This window comes from Palaemon carinicauda, chromosome 14, assembly GCF_036898095.1.
Source record: "Palaemon carinicauda isolate YSFRI2023 chromosome 14, ASM3689809v2, whole genome shotgun sequence".
Taxonomy (NCBI): domain Eukaryota; kingdom Metazoa; phylum Arthropoda; class Malacostraca; order Decapoda; family Palaemonidae; genus Palaemon; species Palaemon carinicauda.
Window position 1 is genome coordinate 17,149,577 of NC_090738.1, and position 17,850 is coordinate 17,167,426.

The 17,850-nt window shown below is 40.5% G+C and overlaps 1 protein-coding gene across 7 annotated transcripts in view; it reads right to left on the minus strand.

Annotated features, from left to right (window-relative positions):
• Positions 1-17,850, minus strand: part of LOC137653446 (uncharacterized) — a 245,199-nt gene that overhangs the window by 64,563 nt on the left and 162,786 nt on the right. For 4 of the 7 annotated variants that reach the window (XR_011046483.1, XR_011046487.1, XR_011046486.1 and 1 more), the window contains one exon: positions 5,914-6,094. The exons of the other annotated variants lie outside the window; for them this stretch is intronic. Coding sequence is in view for 1 of the 4 variants with exons in the window: in XM_068386842.1 (XP_068242943.1) it covers positions 6,068-6,094 (27 nt within the window). In the remaining 3 variants the exon portion in view is untranslated. Of the gene's footprint in view, positions 1-5,913; positions 6,095-17,850 lie in introns of those variants that run through there. 7 annotated transcript variants of the gene reach the window in all.

Consider the following 17,850-nt stretch of genomic DNA (forward strand, 5'->3'; position numbering starts at 1 on the left):
CCTGTCTGTGGATTAAACAGGATTTTGGTACTTCCTTCAGTCTAGAAAGGCTGCAAGCCTCTCTGGAAAAGATGATAAGATCCCTTGGGGAATAAAGAATTTGAGAGCAGTAAATCACCTTTACCCCTGTTAGGAATCCTGACAAGGACGTACTGTATACGAAGATGGCTAGTCCAGATGTTCCCCCCGCAAAGTCTAGACATGAGAGTAGGAGCGGATTACAACTTATGAATACTAACAAAGTATGAACAGGAGAGTTATGCCTTCCATACCTCCTAACAAAGCTTGGCCTTAAATGTTTTTCCTGCCATGAAACATTTAACCTTGCCAGAATGCTTGTTAGCCACCAATTTTCAACCAATACTATGGTAATGGCCAATATCCTCCTCCTCTCACCTCTGTAATATAAAACCAGGAGACCCAAGGGAGTAAAATGGACATCACAACTTATTTATGAATAAGACATGATCAACGGGTCTGAAACTTCTCACTATGAGCCCGAGGAGACCTCCGGACCGAACAAAGAGAGCTACACGATCCCTGTTGGAGCCCCTGGGCTTATAGCATCTTGCTTTTCCAACTAGGGTTGTAGCTTGGATAGTAATAATAATAATAATAGTCTTACTTGGAACGTTGCATGAAATCCTTACTAACGTCTTCCTTGAGAAACATTTTTCAATAAACAAGGGTCGTCCATATCAAAGTACTCTTGATAGGCTTATTTTAGAGTTGAGAGCATTCCAAGACCTTGTCATCTTGACTAAGGACTGTTTGACAATTTTGAAAACTTGTTCCTGTAGTTTTCGTGGAAGTTCAGATCTAGCTCTAGATCTTTAAGCAGGCTTTGGTCTGCACTAGAATTCCCTGCCCAAAAGAATTATCCATGTCCTCGTTATCAAGGTTATGTAGGATGGAATTGTGTCTGGGAATAATCCCCCCTACTAATGAGGAAGGAAGAGGGTTTTTTGTTCATTATCTCCTAAGATTATGCTCACGATCCTAGTCTGAAGGCTTAAGACAGGGATTCGAGTACCCTTTACTTTTGATTTAAAAACCCAACTTGGAAAGTGCTTTATTTTCTGGAGTGATCGTATTCTCATTGTTTATGAGAACCGGATCTGGTGAATTTTAATTGGGCTTTTTCACGAGCTTGCCTCTCAAGAAGTCCAGGGATGAACAGTGCTCTAACCCCCATGCCTAGTGATACTAAAGATGTTGGCTAAGGCCTAAACTCACTATCTTCAGAGAGAAAGTTGCGATAACATGACATCAGAAAGCTGCCACCTTGTCCCATCTCTTGTTCAACAAAGAACTAGGACTCAGGTTAGAAAAGATCTTAGGTAACTTCAAAGATATTGTCTCTCGAGGAGGTTCCTGATGACACAAAAAACTAGTTATTCTGTTCCATAGAACAGCAAGTTTCTGATAGAACAAATAGATGGAACATGTCACTTTCCTTTTTTTTACACGAGCACTGGCCGGTCCGGAAGAAAATAGTCTGACACTTTCTTTCAACAAGTAATAAGAATATCAGAGGAACCTATGCCTCCTCAGGGGTTAAGTTAGCTAAGGACTCCTCATCGAGCATATGATCTAGATGGGACTGTCGCTGCAACCTTAGTGTTCTTCAAAACCATTCAATTTTACTTGTCACTAAAACTAAGTTGAGCGGGAGCTTTGGTGGCTCTTGATAGAATATTCAGTTGAGTATAGTCTATTTATGATAGAGAGATACTATAAGAACCTGTCCATCCTCAGGGGAAGCGTCGCTAGGGAAACCTTCTCCCTCGAGCATGTGATACGTGTGGGTTTGTTGCAACGTCAACGTTGTGAGAAATCACGTATTAATTACAAGTCCTCATGCTGTTGGATAGAAGGCAAAACCCACCGTTGGACATTTACCTTAGAAATGGCACATTCAAGCCTTTGGACATTATTGACGGTGTTGTGGTGAAAGCACAACTATGACCTAACTTGGCAGCTCTCAAAGGATACTTGCCAGTTCCAGCCCCAGACCTCAATAAAACATTCTTAGCTAGAAGGATCGCTAAGGCGGATATTGATCTTGACTGAAATTTGACCTGGGGTTTTTTTTCACCCCAATGCAAGTAAATGTGCCTCAATTTCTTTAGTATTTATTGATTTATTGATATACCAAAATTTAATTCCCCCTTTTTTTTATTATCATTATGTAACACTTGAAGTTACTAATTCAACCCTGGTGTAGATTGCTTTTTTGGGAAACTAAACGAACAGTCTTTCTTCATTATGAGCCGGCTACTCCCTACATTTGGTGGTTCTCATAGATATCAATCCTCCTCCTACGCCTATAGACGCAAAGGGCCTCGGTTAGGTGTTGCCAGTCTCTAAGATAACTTATAATAGTGATAATAATAACTGTATCAGAGAAGGTACTCTCAAGAATCAGAGGTTTGACCTCGCCTAATTACGAGCCAGCTACACTATCCTTGATGATTCATGTTGATCTCATGCTTATTACTACTGTACTTGTAGTTATTAGATCATCCAGAGGGAGGGTTTTACCTCTTAACGTCACGGAGAATTCTTCCTTCTTAAGGAAGACTTCCCATATAGATGACTCGAAAGTTTGTATCCACATAGGAATAAGCTACAAATATTATAGAATTGTATTTTTCCTAGCTATACAATCCCAAGAATAGTTTGAAATATGTACAATCCCCATCAAGTTATCAGAATAGGCTATCCAATTTATTTAAGAGAAATTGCTACAATATTGTGCAGTCAACAGATTGTATTGACACAAAAATAGTTAGTTGGTTTCCAATTGATGAAACACAAATATGTCTACTGTAAGCTCTAGAGACTTTGAATATGCAGCCCTGAGATTTTATACACTAGGCAGCTGAAAGACAGGTTTTCAAGAGGAAGTGGAAGATTTTCTTGTTCTCTTCGAAGGGCCTTGTAAGTGTAGATGTGACATAGTATAAAACAAGGTACTAATATACATGGTTCGATATGCTGAATGCCTTGTAATTCACATCCTGTGCTGTTAGGACTCTAGGTGAAGCAGCCCTTAAAGTAGAGCAAACCTAAATAAGTTGTATCAGGAATTGTGTATCTAGGAAAAATAGAAATAAAATTTATAGTGTTTACTGATATGTATGTTGGAGGTATACAAATATAGTTTTATATTAACCATCCTTCCCCCAAATCTTCTTGCACCTGTTCATTTTACATGTTTATTATTTTGTTTACCATGAGCTTTTTCTCTGCATGACCTTCCCCTTTGCCGAGGGATTTTTAATATTAACACTCTCTTGCCTTATATATATTTGACAAATTTTACACTCCCCCCTAATTAAATTTATAAGGAAAGCCAAAATATCTAGTAGAATAAATTTTATTAGTTATAGCTAAAATCCTGTTACAAATAGATAGTACATATGTCAAAAAGTAGGCAGACTATATGATATTTATCTTATTGATTATGAATTCTCTTCAGATAACTGCCATCTTGTCTCCATCTCTGCAGCGAAGGAATTACCCAGCCTCATTCTCTTGGGGATTACCAGAAAGGAAATTACCCAGCCTTGTCTCTTCGGATGACTGGGAAGGAGGGCATCTGTCCTCATCTCTTCACATTACCAGGTAGGAGCCACCCGGCCTTGTCTGTCTCTCCAGCTTACAGTACCCAGAAGGATGCCATGTAGTCTCGGCTCTTTGGATGACCAGGAAAGATACTGCAAGGCCTTTACGTCTCTTCAGATGACCAGGAAGGTGGCGGCAACCCAGCTTATTTCTGGATGATTTGGAAGGAACCCCATCCGGCTTGCTCTTTAGATTACCAGGAAAGGAGGCCACCCAGCCTCATCTCTTTAAATTAACGATAAATTTAACCATGCGCTTTTTCTCTGCATAATCTTCTCTTTGCTGTAGGATTCTTAATCTCCTTATATATATAATGTTAGAAAAATTTTCACTCCCACCTTCAATTTTATAATCAAATGATTCATTAGAAGAGTCAAAATAGTAGAATAAATTTTATTAGTTATAGCCAATTCCTATACAAACAAAAAGTAGAGCAAAGTATAAGTCATATTTTTCTTATCGTTTCTGTATACATTTTATATAATGAGCTTCTTGTCTCTATCTCTGCAGCGAAGAATATCCAGCCTCCTCTTGGGAGATCACCATAAAGGAAATCATCCGGCCCACTCTTCGCATGAACAAAGTAAGTTACTGGACATCTGCGTCTTTTGGATAATTGGGAAGGAGGCTACTCATCCTCATCTCTTCACATTACAAGGAAAGAGAGTCACCCGGGCTTCTCTCTCCAGCTTACAGTACTCAGAAGGATTACCATCGGGATGAAAACTACTAGGCCTCTACGTCATCACTACTGATGACCAGGAAGATAACATTAAGCTTCTCTTTGGATGATAGGGAAGAAAGCTACCTGGGCTTGTCTCTCCGGATGATCAGGAAGGGGGTCATCGAATCTTGTTCTTTAGTTTACCAGGAAAAACTTCATGCAACTTCACCTCTTTGGATGACCAGGAAGGTGGTGACCTTCATTTCCCAGTCTGTCTCTGCTGATGGTTGGGAAGGGGGTAAACCAATATCTCTAACGATGACTGGAAAGATCACATGGTTGATTAGGAAGGAGAAACACTATGTCTTCATCTCCGCGGATGATCAAGAAAGAGACCAATTGCCCTTGTCAATTCAGCTTACCCAGCCTCTTCTCTCCTGATGACTGGGAAGGCAATCATCCTGCATATATATTACTTTAAGATTGATGTTAAGGACTTGGCTTTGTCCCTTCGGATGAAAAGATGACAAGGAAAGAGGCTCCCCACCTTCTCTCTTTAGATAGTTTCAGTTGCCTGGGAGGGAGTGTACTGGCCTTTGCATCACTGCAGATGACAGATAACATTCACGAGACGTACAAACCCTCGTGTCTAGGAGGACCAGGCAGGCGAGTACCAGCCTCTGCATCGCTTTGGATGATTGGTTCACATACCTTTATCGTCTGTTTCTTCAAATGACCGGGAAGGAACCATCCAACCTAGTATCTTCGGATGATTGGGAGGCCTTGTCTCTTCTGGTGTCCAAGAAAGAAACTACCATTCTACTTTGTATTTCTCCTCAAATGTTCAGAAAACTAGTCTCCCAACCTCATCTCTTACATGTACCAGGAGGGATGCTATCCTGTCGTAACAGACGATGGCCATCCAGCCTTGTCTCTTCAGATCAGCTGGGAAGGAGGCTACCGGACTTTTACTACAATTTACCAGGAAAGTGACCGCTTAGCCATCTCTTCAGATTACCAGTAAAGACACTTACCCAGTCTCGTCCCTTCAGATTACACAGTACCAAGGAAAGGAAGCTACCATCCACGTCTCTTCAGATGACTGCGAAGGAGGCTATCAGGCCTTAGCATTTCTTTGGATGACATTCAAGGTACTGGACGTTTGTGTCTCTTCAACTGATCGGGAAGTAGGTTGCCCCAGTCATAGTCTCTCTTTAGATGACTTACAAGGAGGATACTGTACCGCATCTCTTCATATGACCAGGGGCCAACTAGTTTTTGCATCTTTGAATAATGGGGAAGGAGGCCAATCTCACTGCAGTCATATCTGCTGTCTGATTCTCTCTCTCTCTGCTGAACAAGTAATCACTCTCTTCTACAGTGTGCGCAAACTCACTTCCTCTCTCTAGTTATTTCTACTGAAACTTTGTTTTTACCAAAATAAATAAATGCCCACTTGTAATGGCTCCGTTAAGGTATTCGTACATTTTAGGTTAACTTGTAAGCTTCACCTACTTCAACAACTGAAAAAACTTCTCAAAGTAAATTCAGTTATCTTGTCACTTCACTGACTTGGGTAGCTAGTGAAATCATTGTTGGATCTGTGGTGATGACTTGCAATAAGGTTAGGCACGTCGTGTTCAGCCTTTTTTGTAAGGCCCTCTCAATTAGTTGTACAAATAGGTAGTAAAATAACTATAGCTCTTTCTTGAGGTAAAGAAGTTCCCCGTCTTCTAATAAAATGCTGTAGGTTAAGATGTTGTAAGTTGTTTCTTACTGGGTGATCATCTGCCTCAGTATCTGAAATAAAAAAAAGTTTATATAGTTTAAAATAAAAAAAATATATCAAATTACAAAAAAAGTTTATTAATATTAAAATGGTTTATTTATTTCCTGTCCTTACTATACTATAATTTATATCTTACATTAATGCTTTAGAAAAGTAATCTTTGTGTGGCTGAATTGATACAACAACATAATTTGACTTATTTAAAATTAAGTTTTCAATTGCTGTAAGCTCAAATTAACATAACTAAAATGTTCCATTCAAGACTTGAAATACAGCCCAACCTATTTTGCGTATATACTATTACAACCTGATAACAAGAAATTTTATAGTATTCCTCTTGACTCTGGTTTTTTTAATTTTAAAAATGGAAAAGTTGAACAATTTGACAACAAAAAAATATTTAATTTAAAAGTTAAGCCCCCTAAAACTACTTCAACATGTAGTTATCACTAATTTCCTTAATATATTTACCACCATACATGAAAGTAATTGTACTTTAATGAATTTAAAACTATCCTTTTATTAAAACAAAATTATAATTTTGTTTTGATAAAACTTGCCTCTTTTGTATATCAATTTCTTATCCTCTTAAAGTATAAGATACTGAAAACCTCACTTTTGGTATTAAAATGCATTGAATAAGTTGCAATTTAGTAACCTTTTGCACTGTTTTGGTTGCTTTTGTAATTTCTTACCGAAATATTAACTGTCAAGGTTACACCAGTATGTCTGAGTCAATGGTTTTTTATATGTCTGGACTGTCACCAGAAATGCGGCCCTAAAAGTGTGATCGAGAGAGAAGGAACCCATTCTATGGGTACCATAACGCTATATCGTTGACACTATGGTTCCTATGCCATCTTGATTGCCCCTTTCAAACTAGGACAGCAATATTTATAATGCAAAGTAACATCTTTATCTGGGAATAATTACAGCAATTGAAAAAAGCCTTTGAGGCAAAAAATTTATTCAATTCCAAGACGTAATTGGGGAAATAACCCTAGTTTCACTGATGGGAATAAAGAAAAAAAACTTCAAATTATTGCAATAAAGCAAGAAGGTGGTTTATATTCTACTGAATAATACCTCTAGTGTCTCCAACTATGCTGTAGATCTTTTAAAATTTGTTTTCAAATTGATTCTTTAAAATTAAAGATTCTTTAAAATAAAATTGATTCTTTAAAATGAAAAATGAAAATGAACGATTCTTTAAAATAAATGGATTCTTTAAAATGAAAAATGACATACCATTAATCATTTTCATGGAAAGACATTAAAACAGATTTTAGAATTTTAAAAAATGGAATTAAATATTTTCCCCACATTGACATTTTCAAAATCCTTCACAAATTTAATAGATACTGTACTACATTGGATGGGTCAACAACAGATCAGGCATTACTTATTTGATAAAGGTAACTCTTGCTAATTTACTCTAGATATTTGCTGTGCTGTATTACTTGTTACAGTGTTATTATTATTATTACTAGCTAAGCTAAAACCCTAATCAGAAAAGTGGAAGTCTATAAACCCAGGAGCTCCAACAGAGAACCCAGTGAGGAAAAGACATAAGGAAAAATGAAATATTAAAAAAAAAAGAAAAAAAAAGAAAAAAAAAACAATTAAAATAAATCTTATATATAAACTATAAAAGCTATATCAAAACAAAACAAGAGGAAGAGAAATAAGATAGTGTGTCCAAGTGTTCCCTCAAGCAAGAGAACTCTAACCCAAGACAGTGGAAGACCACATTACAAAGGCCATTGCACCACCCAAGACTAAATAACAAAGGTTTTGATTTTAGAATGACTCTCTCCTAGAGGGGCTGCTGACCATATCTAAAGTCTCTCTTCTACCCTTTACCAAGAGGAAAGCAGCCACTGACCAATTACAGTGCAGTAAACCCCTTGGGTGAAGAAGAATTGTTTGGTGATCTCAGTGTTGTCAGGTGTATGAGGACAGAGGAGAATAGGTCAGGCACTGTGTGTGTGTGTGTGTGTGAGAGCAAAGGGAAATGAACCGTAACCAGAGAGGAGGATCCGATGTTGTACCGTCTGGCCAGTCAAAAGACCCCATAACACACGAGCAGTAGTATCTCAATGGGTGGCTGGTGCCCTGGCCAACCTACTACCAATTCAACTAACCGATTAGGAAGAACATTCCACAACTTGGTCATAGGTGTACTAAAACTTCTAGAATACTGTGTAGTATTGAGCCTCATAATGAAGAAGGCCTTACTATTAGAATTAACAGCATACCTAGTATTATGAACAGGATGGTACTGTCCAAGAAGATCTGAATGTAAAGGATTCAAAATTATGAAAAATATTATGCAACATGCATAAAGAACTAATTAAATGACTTCTAGATTATTAACATCTAGATCAAGAATAAGAAATTTCATAGACATTAAGTTCCTGTCCAACAAATTAAGGATAAAATTAGCAGCTGAAGACCAGACAGGAGAACAATATTTGAAACAAGGTAGAATGAAAGGATTGAAACTTCAGAATCGATTGATCACCAAAAAACTTACAAGAATTTCTAAGACAGAATTTGTTGTGCAATTGAAGAAGACAGACCTAATGTGTTTCTCACAAGTAAATTTACTGCTGAAAATCACACCAAAAATCTTACAAGACTTTCACAATGAGCCAATTTTTTGTGCAATTTAAGAACACAGATGTAGGCTAATGTGATTCTCAAAAATAAATTTGCTGTGTAGAATCACACTTAGAATTTTAAAAGTTATACCGAGTTAAAGAAACCATCACTGCCGAGATCTGGATGTTTAGGAGCGACTGTCCTTGACCTACTAACAATCATACTGAGTTTTGTTAGGATTCAACTTTATGCCCCCTAATTTGCACCATGCACTAATTTTAGCTAGATCTGTATTAAGGGATTCAACACCACCAGATCTACATTCGGGAGATGGAATTGATGCTGAGAGAGTATCATCATCTCCATATGCAACTTATAAAAATTCATTTGGAACAATACTGACTTGCTAAGCCTACAGAATAAAATGTTGCGTCATACTAGTTTTATAGGATATTTCAAACGGAATATCAGTAGAAGTAAATGGAAAAACATGCAACAATTAAATAGGTAAAGCAAATGAACACCTCTGGTTTGAGATTTTGGGACAAAATTTAACACTCCAAAAGAATGTGGAAATCTAATCAACAGAATATGAATGTCAGTGCTCAGCAAAGCAAATGCTTTAAATTCTTAGGGTGCACAGTGACATAGAAAGTATTGTTATATTACCAAATCTCAAAGCAAGTATAATACAGCATAAGACAAAACTAAAAATGTATGGAGTTTGGGTCACAGGTTGAGCCCTTCAGCACAATGAATGCTACCACCATTACCAATGAAAATTTAATCATATATCCTCAATTAATTTTCTCATGATGTGCTAGGATTTTATGCACATCCACTGTACTCTAGTGGACTTGGAATGTATGTGTGATATTTACAACCCAAGCTTCCTAAAGTTTGGAGTGCCAGCATTAGCCTTAACCTGATTGGTAGACACCCTCTAACAAATAATTGGCGCTAACTTGATTTTTCAAGATGTTTGCATGACTTTGAAATAGAATTTTAATGTTATAGGATAGCATGGTACAAAATTCAACCCCTTCATTCAAGCTAGTTTTTCTATAATTCTTCAAAAAATTATCTAAAAATTATAATTTGAAGATGATTTTTTTCCCCTAACTACAGTACACAAAACTGAGTCCTTTACATTGAAGAGAACAGTGAAGCCTTGCTCAATGGTACACTCAGGCACAGTATTCTGCCTGCCTTCATTTTATCAAGTTTTACTTAATATAAGAAAGATTTATTTTAATGTTACTTTTCTTAAAATAATTCATCTTAATTGTTCATTTTTGGGGCGACCTGTGACGGCCGGTGAAAAGAAGTCCTTCTTTACACTTTTCTAATATAAATCTTCCATATATACTAGAGAAAGATAAAAGCATGGAATGCAGAGGTTACTACCCTCACGCGATCACCTTGTGGGTGTTGTGTATACAACAGGGGCATGTGAAAACCACTATTCACAGGCTGTCTTCCATTTAGATAATCCCATCATCAAAGGGGAGGGCCGTGACAGGCCCTAGAGAACACAGTTGGACTACCCCAGCGACACCTACCACGCGTGCCCTCCAGGTCACCGGGCGTCACAGGTCTCTTCCCAGAAAATGATTTTTCCTCGTCAAAATCCCCTTACTATACTTTTTCTATAGTCTTCATTTTTGTAATCATTTCCTTTCCTAACAGGGCTATGTTTCCATGTTGGAGCCCTTGGGCTTAATCACATCCTGCTTTTCAAACTATGGTTGTAGCCGAGCTAATAATAATGATAATCGTGAGGTGCCGGTAAATACATGGCCAGGAGCAAGAAGCCCCATCCTTCTGCTTGCCACTTAGGGAATGGCGGAAAAGTAGGTGGTTAGCCAGGGCACCAGCCACCCATTGAGATACTACCACTAGAGTGTTACGGCATCTTTTGACTGGCCAGACAGTACAGTACAGTACATTGGATCCTTCTCTGGTTACGGCTCATTTTATCTTTGCCTACACAAACCGAATAGTCTGGCCTATTCTTTACAGATTTTCCTATGTCCTCATACACCTGACAACACTGAGATTACCAAACAATTCTTCTTCACCCAAAGGGTTAATTACTGCACAGTAATTGTTCAGTGGTCACTTTCCTCTTGCTAAGGGTAGAAGACACACTTCAGTTATGGTAAGCAGCTCTTCTAGGAGAAGGACACTCCAAAATCAAACCACTGTGCTTTAGTCTTGGGTAGTAACATAGCCTCTGTACCATGGCCTTCCACTGTCTTGGGTTAGAGTTCTCTTGCTTGAGGGTACACTCGGGCGTACTATTCTAATTTCTCTTCTTGTTTTGTTTAAAGTTTATATAGGAGAACTCACGAACAGTATTTGAAGATGGAATCCCAAACAAGGCAGTTACCATAGGAGTGACTAGAAGATAAGTAGAACAAGCAGTAAAGAAGATGAAAAATAGTAAAGCTGCAGGACCAGATAATATACCAGTAGAGGTATGGAAGAGTCTTGGAGAGGAAGGCATAGATATCTTGTGGGACCTGATGCAAAAGATCTTCAATCAGGAAAAGATGCCAAAGGAATGGAGAGGAAGTCTAATCATCCCCATCTATAAAGAGAAAGGAGACCTCAACGAATGTGGCAACTAGAGTCAAAGTTGATAAGCCATACTATGAAGATATGGGAGAAGATCATTGAGAAGAGACTCAGATGAAACAACAATTGGTGAGGAACAAATAGATTCATGCCTGGAAGAGGGACTGTAGATGCAATATTTGCTTTGAGGCAGATGATAGAAAAACATCGGGAGAAACAAAGTATTACATATGGTCTTTATTGACATGGAGAAGGTATACAATCGAGTCCACGTCAGGAGCTGTGAAGATGTATGAGAGAAAAGGGAGCTCCTGAAAAATATGTAAGAATCACCCAAGATATGTATGAGAGGGCAGAAGCAAATGTTAAGAGCAGTATAGGCCTAACAAAGTTTCCCAGTAAATGTGGCACTACATCAGGGGTCTGCATTGAGCCCTTACCTATTTGATCTGGTCATGGAAGTAGTAACACAAGATATTAGAGATCAGTCTCCTTGGTGTATGTTTTTTTGCTGATGATGTTATACTGTGTAGCACTGGGCGAGAGGTAGAAGAGAAACTGGAGGAGTGAAGAGGAGAAATGGAAAATAGAGGGTTGAAAATCAGCAGGAAAAAGACAGTATTTGAGATTGAAAAAAGGGGAAGTTAGTTTACAAGGAGAGAGATTGAAATAGAGTTGAAAATTTCAGGTATTTAGGATTAACAGTTGCAGAGGATGGTGATCTGCGGGCAGATATAAACCATAGAATACAAGCAGGATGGAAGAATTGCAAAAAAAAGTGTGTGGAGTATTAGGTGACAGGAAAATAGGGGTTAAGTTGAAAGGCAAGATACACAGGACAGTTTTGAGACCAGCAATGATGTATGGAGCGGAGACGTGGGCAATAAAGACAACAGAAAAGAAAAAACTGGATGTGGCAGAGATGAGAAAGATGGATGTATGGAGTGACAAGAAGAGATAAGATACGGAATGAGGTAATTAGGGGTACCACAGGAGTTAGAGAACTATCAGATAAGATCCAAGAAAGTAGACTTGAAGTGGTATGGTCATGTCATGAGAAGAGATGAACAGTATATTGGGAGGAGAGTGATGGAAATGGAGGTACAGGGAACGAGAAAGAGAGGGAGACCAAAGCGAAGGTGGATGGAGTGTATCAGGGATGACCTTTGATCAAAAAGATTAACCGGCGATGAAGTGAGGTAGATGGAAAACACTGGCCAAAACATCGACCCCACATAGAAGTGGGAAAAGATGCAGACAAAGAAGAATAAGAAGATAGGAGATATTTACTTAAATGTTGTTACTCTTAAAATATTTAATTTTTCCTTTCCTCACTGGGCTATTTTCCCTGAAGGAGCCCCTGGGCTTATAGCATCCTGCTTTTCCAACTAAACTTGCAGCTTAGCAAGTAATAATAATAATAATAATAATAATAATAATAATCGTAATAATAATAATAATAAAGGGATTTTGACGAAGGAAAAATCTATTTCTGGGGAGAGACCTGTGACGCCCGGCGAAAAAGTCCTTCTTTGTACTTTTTCTGATATAAATCTTCCAAATATACCAGAGAAAATTAAAAGCATGGAATGCAGAGGTTACAACCCTCGCGCGAGCACCTTGTTGGTGTCGTATATCTAACAAGGGCGTTTGTAAAACACTATTCACAGGCTGTCTTCCATTTAGATAATCCCTTCATCAAAGGGGGAGGGCCGTGACAGGCCCTAGAGAATACAGTTGGGTTACCCTACCGACACCCACCACTCGCGCTCACCAGGTCATCCTTCTGCAAGAACATATGGCTTGGCAAGGAAAGGGTGGGTCCGTACAAAAATAATCGGGAAGGGTTTCGCCGGGCGTCACAGGTCTCTCCCCAGAAATAGATTTTTCCTTCGTCAAAATCCCTTTTCTGGGTCGACCTGTGACGGCCGGCGAAAAAGTACCAGAGAATGCCTTCCAAGCCCAATAAATTAATAACATAATGAGGAGAATACAATCACCATGTACGACAATACTATGATATAATAAAGTAATCGTCCAATTACCAACCAGCCAAATGACATAGAGAACGTAAGGTTAAATAATAATGACGACAAGGAACCAACTGAGTGTCGAATCGCAAAAGGCATCAAACCTTACATGTCTAAGTATATCTAAACATTAAAGGAACGGTAACTACAATAACAGTTAAACCATAGGAATTAAACATGGCAAATATCATAGGGCTAACGAACTACCAAGGAGAGCGGCGACGTGGTGTGAGTGGCGGGTAGGAGGGAGAAGAGAAGAGATGGAAGAAAGGAAGAAGAGGAGATTAATGGGGAGGGATAAGGCTCCCCTCTGCCATCGTCGGTATTTAAGGGCCTGTAAGATCTTTAGATATTGGCGTTTGACAACCATAGGGGATTTCCAACCCGTATATTTTTTAAAATCATCAAAGTCCCTGTTCTGGAAGTCATTGTTGGAGGCATCTACTGTCCGTATATCATGAGCCTGGGGAAATGATTCCGGATTAGTATGTTTAATGAAGTAGAGGATTTGTTGCCTGATACCGTGAATGGAAATAGTACCTCCTTGTTCCCTGATAACCAAGGGGCCAGACGAGCGGGTGGCAGTTCTAGCTAAAAAGGGGCTTGAGAGTGTGACTGTACACGGAGAAAAATCTTGGGGATGAAGAATAATCTTCCGAGGGGAGCACCTATTTTGCGGATCCTCATTTTTTAGCTAGGAAAGCTTTGTCTGGAAAAGGAGTACTTCGGCTGAAGGGAGGAAATCTATGTTTTCCGGGTTTCGTGAGAGAGCTGCTAGTTCTGATGTTCCATCACCTGAGGCCATAGCCGTTAGAAATAAAGTCTTCCTAAGAAGAGTGATATAAGAGCAGGATTCATTGTCCGTGTCCATCGCAAGTTTGAGAACACCGTTCAGAGACCAAGAGTCCTTTTGTGGCCGAACCGAAGGTCGAAGCCTAGCACATGTTTTTGGGGTTGATGAGAAATAGGAATCAGCTAGGTTAATGTTGAACCCAACAAGGAAGATCTTCTTCAAAGCTGACTTGATGGTGGTTAAAGTGCTAACTGTTAGGCCTTTGTCAAATAGGAACCTCAAGAAAGAGATGGCTAAATGCGGGGACATACGAGTATGGTCTGCACTCTTAGGGGACCTACTAGTTGTTAACGGCCGAATCATATTGGCGAATTGTCGAGTCCCTTTTGTCCCATTCGATGAAGAGATCGTTTTCCGGTTCAATGTTCGCATCTCTACGAGCTGCCAACTTCCTGTAGTCCACAAAGTTAGAGTTTTGGCTATCCTTGAGTAATCTGACACAGTGAGTTTGGATACTTGGGTCAGTTTGAGGAACGGGATCCGGATGGGACTGAGTTTCAACTCGAGGAGGAGAGGAAACCAACTGTTCTTGGCCAGTGAGGTGGTACTAAAGCCACTGCGCCCCGGAAGGAGCGTAGTTTGTGTAAAAGTTTTTAGAAGATTCCCTGGGGGAGATAGGGAAATCTTCTTCTAATGGTTCCAATCCCGGGGTAATGCGTCCATGGCATAAGCCCGAGGGTCCAGGGTTGGGGTCACATAACAAGGAAGTTAGTGATTCATCTGAGTTGCGAATAGATCTACCTGGAGGCCTGGAACGAGCCTGAGTATCCACCGGAATGAAATTATGTCTAGAGACCATTCTGACTCCAGTGGATCCGTCTTGGATAGTGAGTCCGCTCTCATATTCTGGCCTCCCGCTAGGTGAGGTGCTGACAGGAACCAGTTCTCTTCTGTTGCCCAGGCGAAGATAGTGACCAGGATCTGATTCAGGTTGGGTGACTTGGATCCTCCCCTGTTGACCTAGTGTACTGCGTCTGTGCCGTCTGACACTACTCTGATGTGGGTCGACCTCGGAGGAGTCGAGAACACTGCCATGGCTTTGAGAACAATGATATGGGACTGTTTCATGGAGTGACACCAAGAACCTGAAACATCTGATGTTCGGAGTAATCCCCCCCATCCACTTAGAGACGCGGCTGTATGGAATGTCACTTGTGGAGGTGGGAATTGTAGAGGAACCGATTTGGAGAGGTCCTTCGGTTCGGACCATGGGCGTAGTCTCATTTTCAAGACAGAGGGGATCTTCGAGACCATGTCTCTTATAGGTACTGTAGCTCTCTTTCTCCAAACTCGATATATGTCTTTGAGTTTGGCTTTTATTAGGAGATCTGTTACTGAAGTGAATTGGAAAAGTCCGAGGATACTTTCTAAGGCTCTTCGGACACCTGTTTGTGTTTGAGAAAAATTTTTTGATCTTGGAAACTATTCCTCTTACCTTTTGGAAGGGAGAGACAACGTGTGCTTCGAAAGGTCCCACTGAATGGCTAACCATTCTAAGCGGCCTGATGGTTGCAGGCGAGATTTTTTGGAGATTGACCCGAAATCACAGGTTGTCGAGAAATTGAAGTAATTCCTTCGTAGCTCTGTTGCCTTCTATGACCGGCCAGGCCCAAATGAGCCAACCGGCCAGATAAGCAATGATCTGTATCTCTTGGTTCCTGAGTTGTTCTAACACTCTCTCTCCCAGTTTCGTGAATATCCTGGGATCAATGTTGAGGCCAAAGGGCATGTCTTGAACACAAAGGCTTTCCTGCTTAGGCGGAAACCCAGATAAGAAGAGAAGTTTCGAGCTATAGGCGCAAGATAATAGTCGTCGGTAAGATCGACAGAGGTGGTGACGGTCCTACGGGGAAGTAAGGTCCGTACCTGAGAGATAGTCAACATCCGGAACTTGTCGCAGAGAATGTAAGAGTTAGCTTGACAAGTCCAGGTCCACTCTCAATGCCGACAAGCCTTTCTTCGGAATTGTGAACAGGTGGCTTTGGAACTTCAGTGATCGATCCCGTTTGATTGCTTCTTCTTGAGTAACCCTGTGGTGTACTCTTTCAGGATGGGAGTGGATTTCTGGGAGAAGGTCACTGGTGGAGGAGGAGGACCTTGTGGCCATTTTCATCTCAAACCTTTAGAGATTATGCTATGAGCCCACAGACCGAAGGTCCAATGGTCTCGAAAATGGTAAAGTCTACCCCCTACCGGGACCACCGCGTTGTGAGGGGGTGAATCTAGGTACTTTCCTTCTCCGAGCCCCCTTTTTCCTAGGTCCGTCTCGATGGCGAGACTGTCTTCTACTCCTGTAGCTTCCTCTCTGGTGTCCACGAGAGGAGCCTGAGGGTTCGGATCTAGGGCTGTATGCAGGTAAAACATCCCAACGGGGTTGGGCTGTGTACCTGGGGAATCAGTGAGGTAGACCACCTGATGAGGGGAATTTGGATGCATAGACATCGAATCAGAGGAAGGCTGTGATGACGAGTGGGTAACCGACTATCGATTCCTGTCTGATAGAGGCCTCAGACAGAACGTATTTCCCACAACTAACCCGATCAGACCATCAAACGTGTAGGTCGAATTGGAAGGGCAGATCTTGGAATTATCGTACCCCCCAGACTGACAACATCCTGGTCCAGACAGATTGGGCCTGCCCTTTAGGAAATAATACTGTTACCTTCGGTACCTTGTCTAACCTAACCATGGCAATCTCTTTCAATCGAACGAATCCGTTGAACGGGAATTCTAGTACCTGGGAGTAAAATCTAGGTCCCCCAGAGGGAGGACGTCTATGCCATCCAGATTTATGGTACCATCTATATATGGAACATGTAAGGCTAATCTCTATGCGTTGTTTTTATCGAAGGAGGTTACTTCGATATGCCTGGGGCTGTAGGGGGAAACTTCTGAGTTCCTGAACGGATCCGACTCACCACCATACTTTTGAGCTCCGTCATAGCCCCTTGGTTTTCCCTAGAATGTGTTGCTTTTAGCAGTCACGGTTTATGCAGGGTAACATGAACATCAGGATCCATTAAGGGTCCTAGGTCGGTGACGTAGGTAATTGCAAAGCTGAAGGCTCAAAACTCATCCCCACCTACCTGCCCGTCCATGGGGTCGTCGTCCAACCTTAGAGAGGACACTCTGAGGAGATAGGGACCTCTAGATGGAGCATTTCTTCCCAACCTTGATACCCAAGGGCGGAGTCTCTCTCTTGCAGGCCAGAGAGATTCATCATCATCCTGACGGGAACCATGTAGGCGAACCTTCTGTAACAGAAAGGGGACATAAGTCTGGATGTTCCTTGAACTTTGGTTAGTGATCCTATTCATAGGCTGGGATCAGTTGTATAACTCATAAAAATAAATTTTAAAGAATAGTCATTTAATGTACTATCTTTTGGGGTATAGTTCGACACTTGTATTCATGAAATGTGACACTGTTGGCGCATCCGCCACAGGTTGGCCACCCCTGACTCAGACGTTCAGAACCGGGTCTAACATTATTTACTGGCTATTAGTATTCTATTGATTCATCTGTTCACTGACCAGAGTTTCAAGGAACAGTAGATAGCCTCTCATGGCATGGTTAGTCTCGACCCGGCCCTTCATTAGAAGGGGCCAACGTTCGGTTCCCAGTACTGAGTGGAAACTTATTTCTATTTGAACACTATGTTGTATGGATATTTATTCATATTTAGGCATAGTTAGAATTG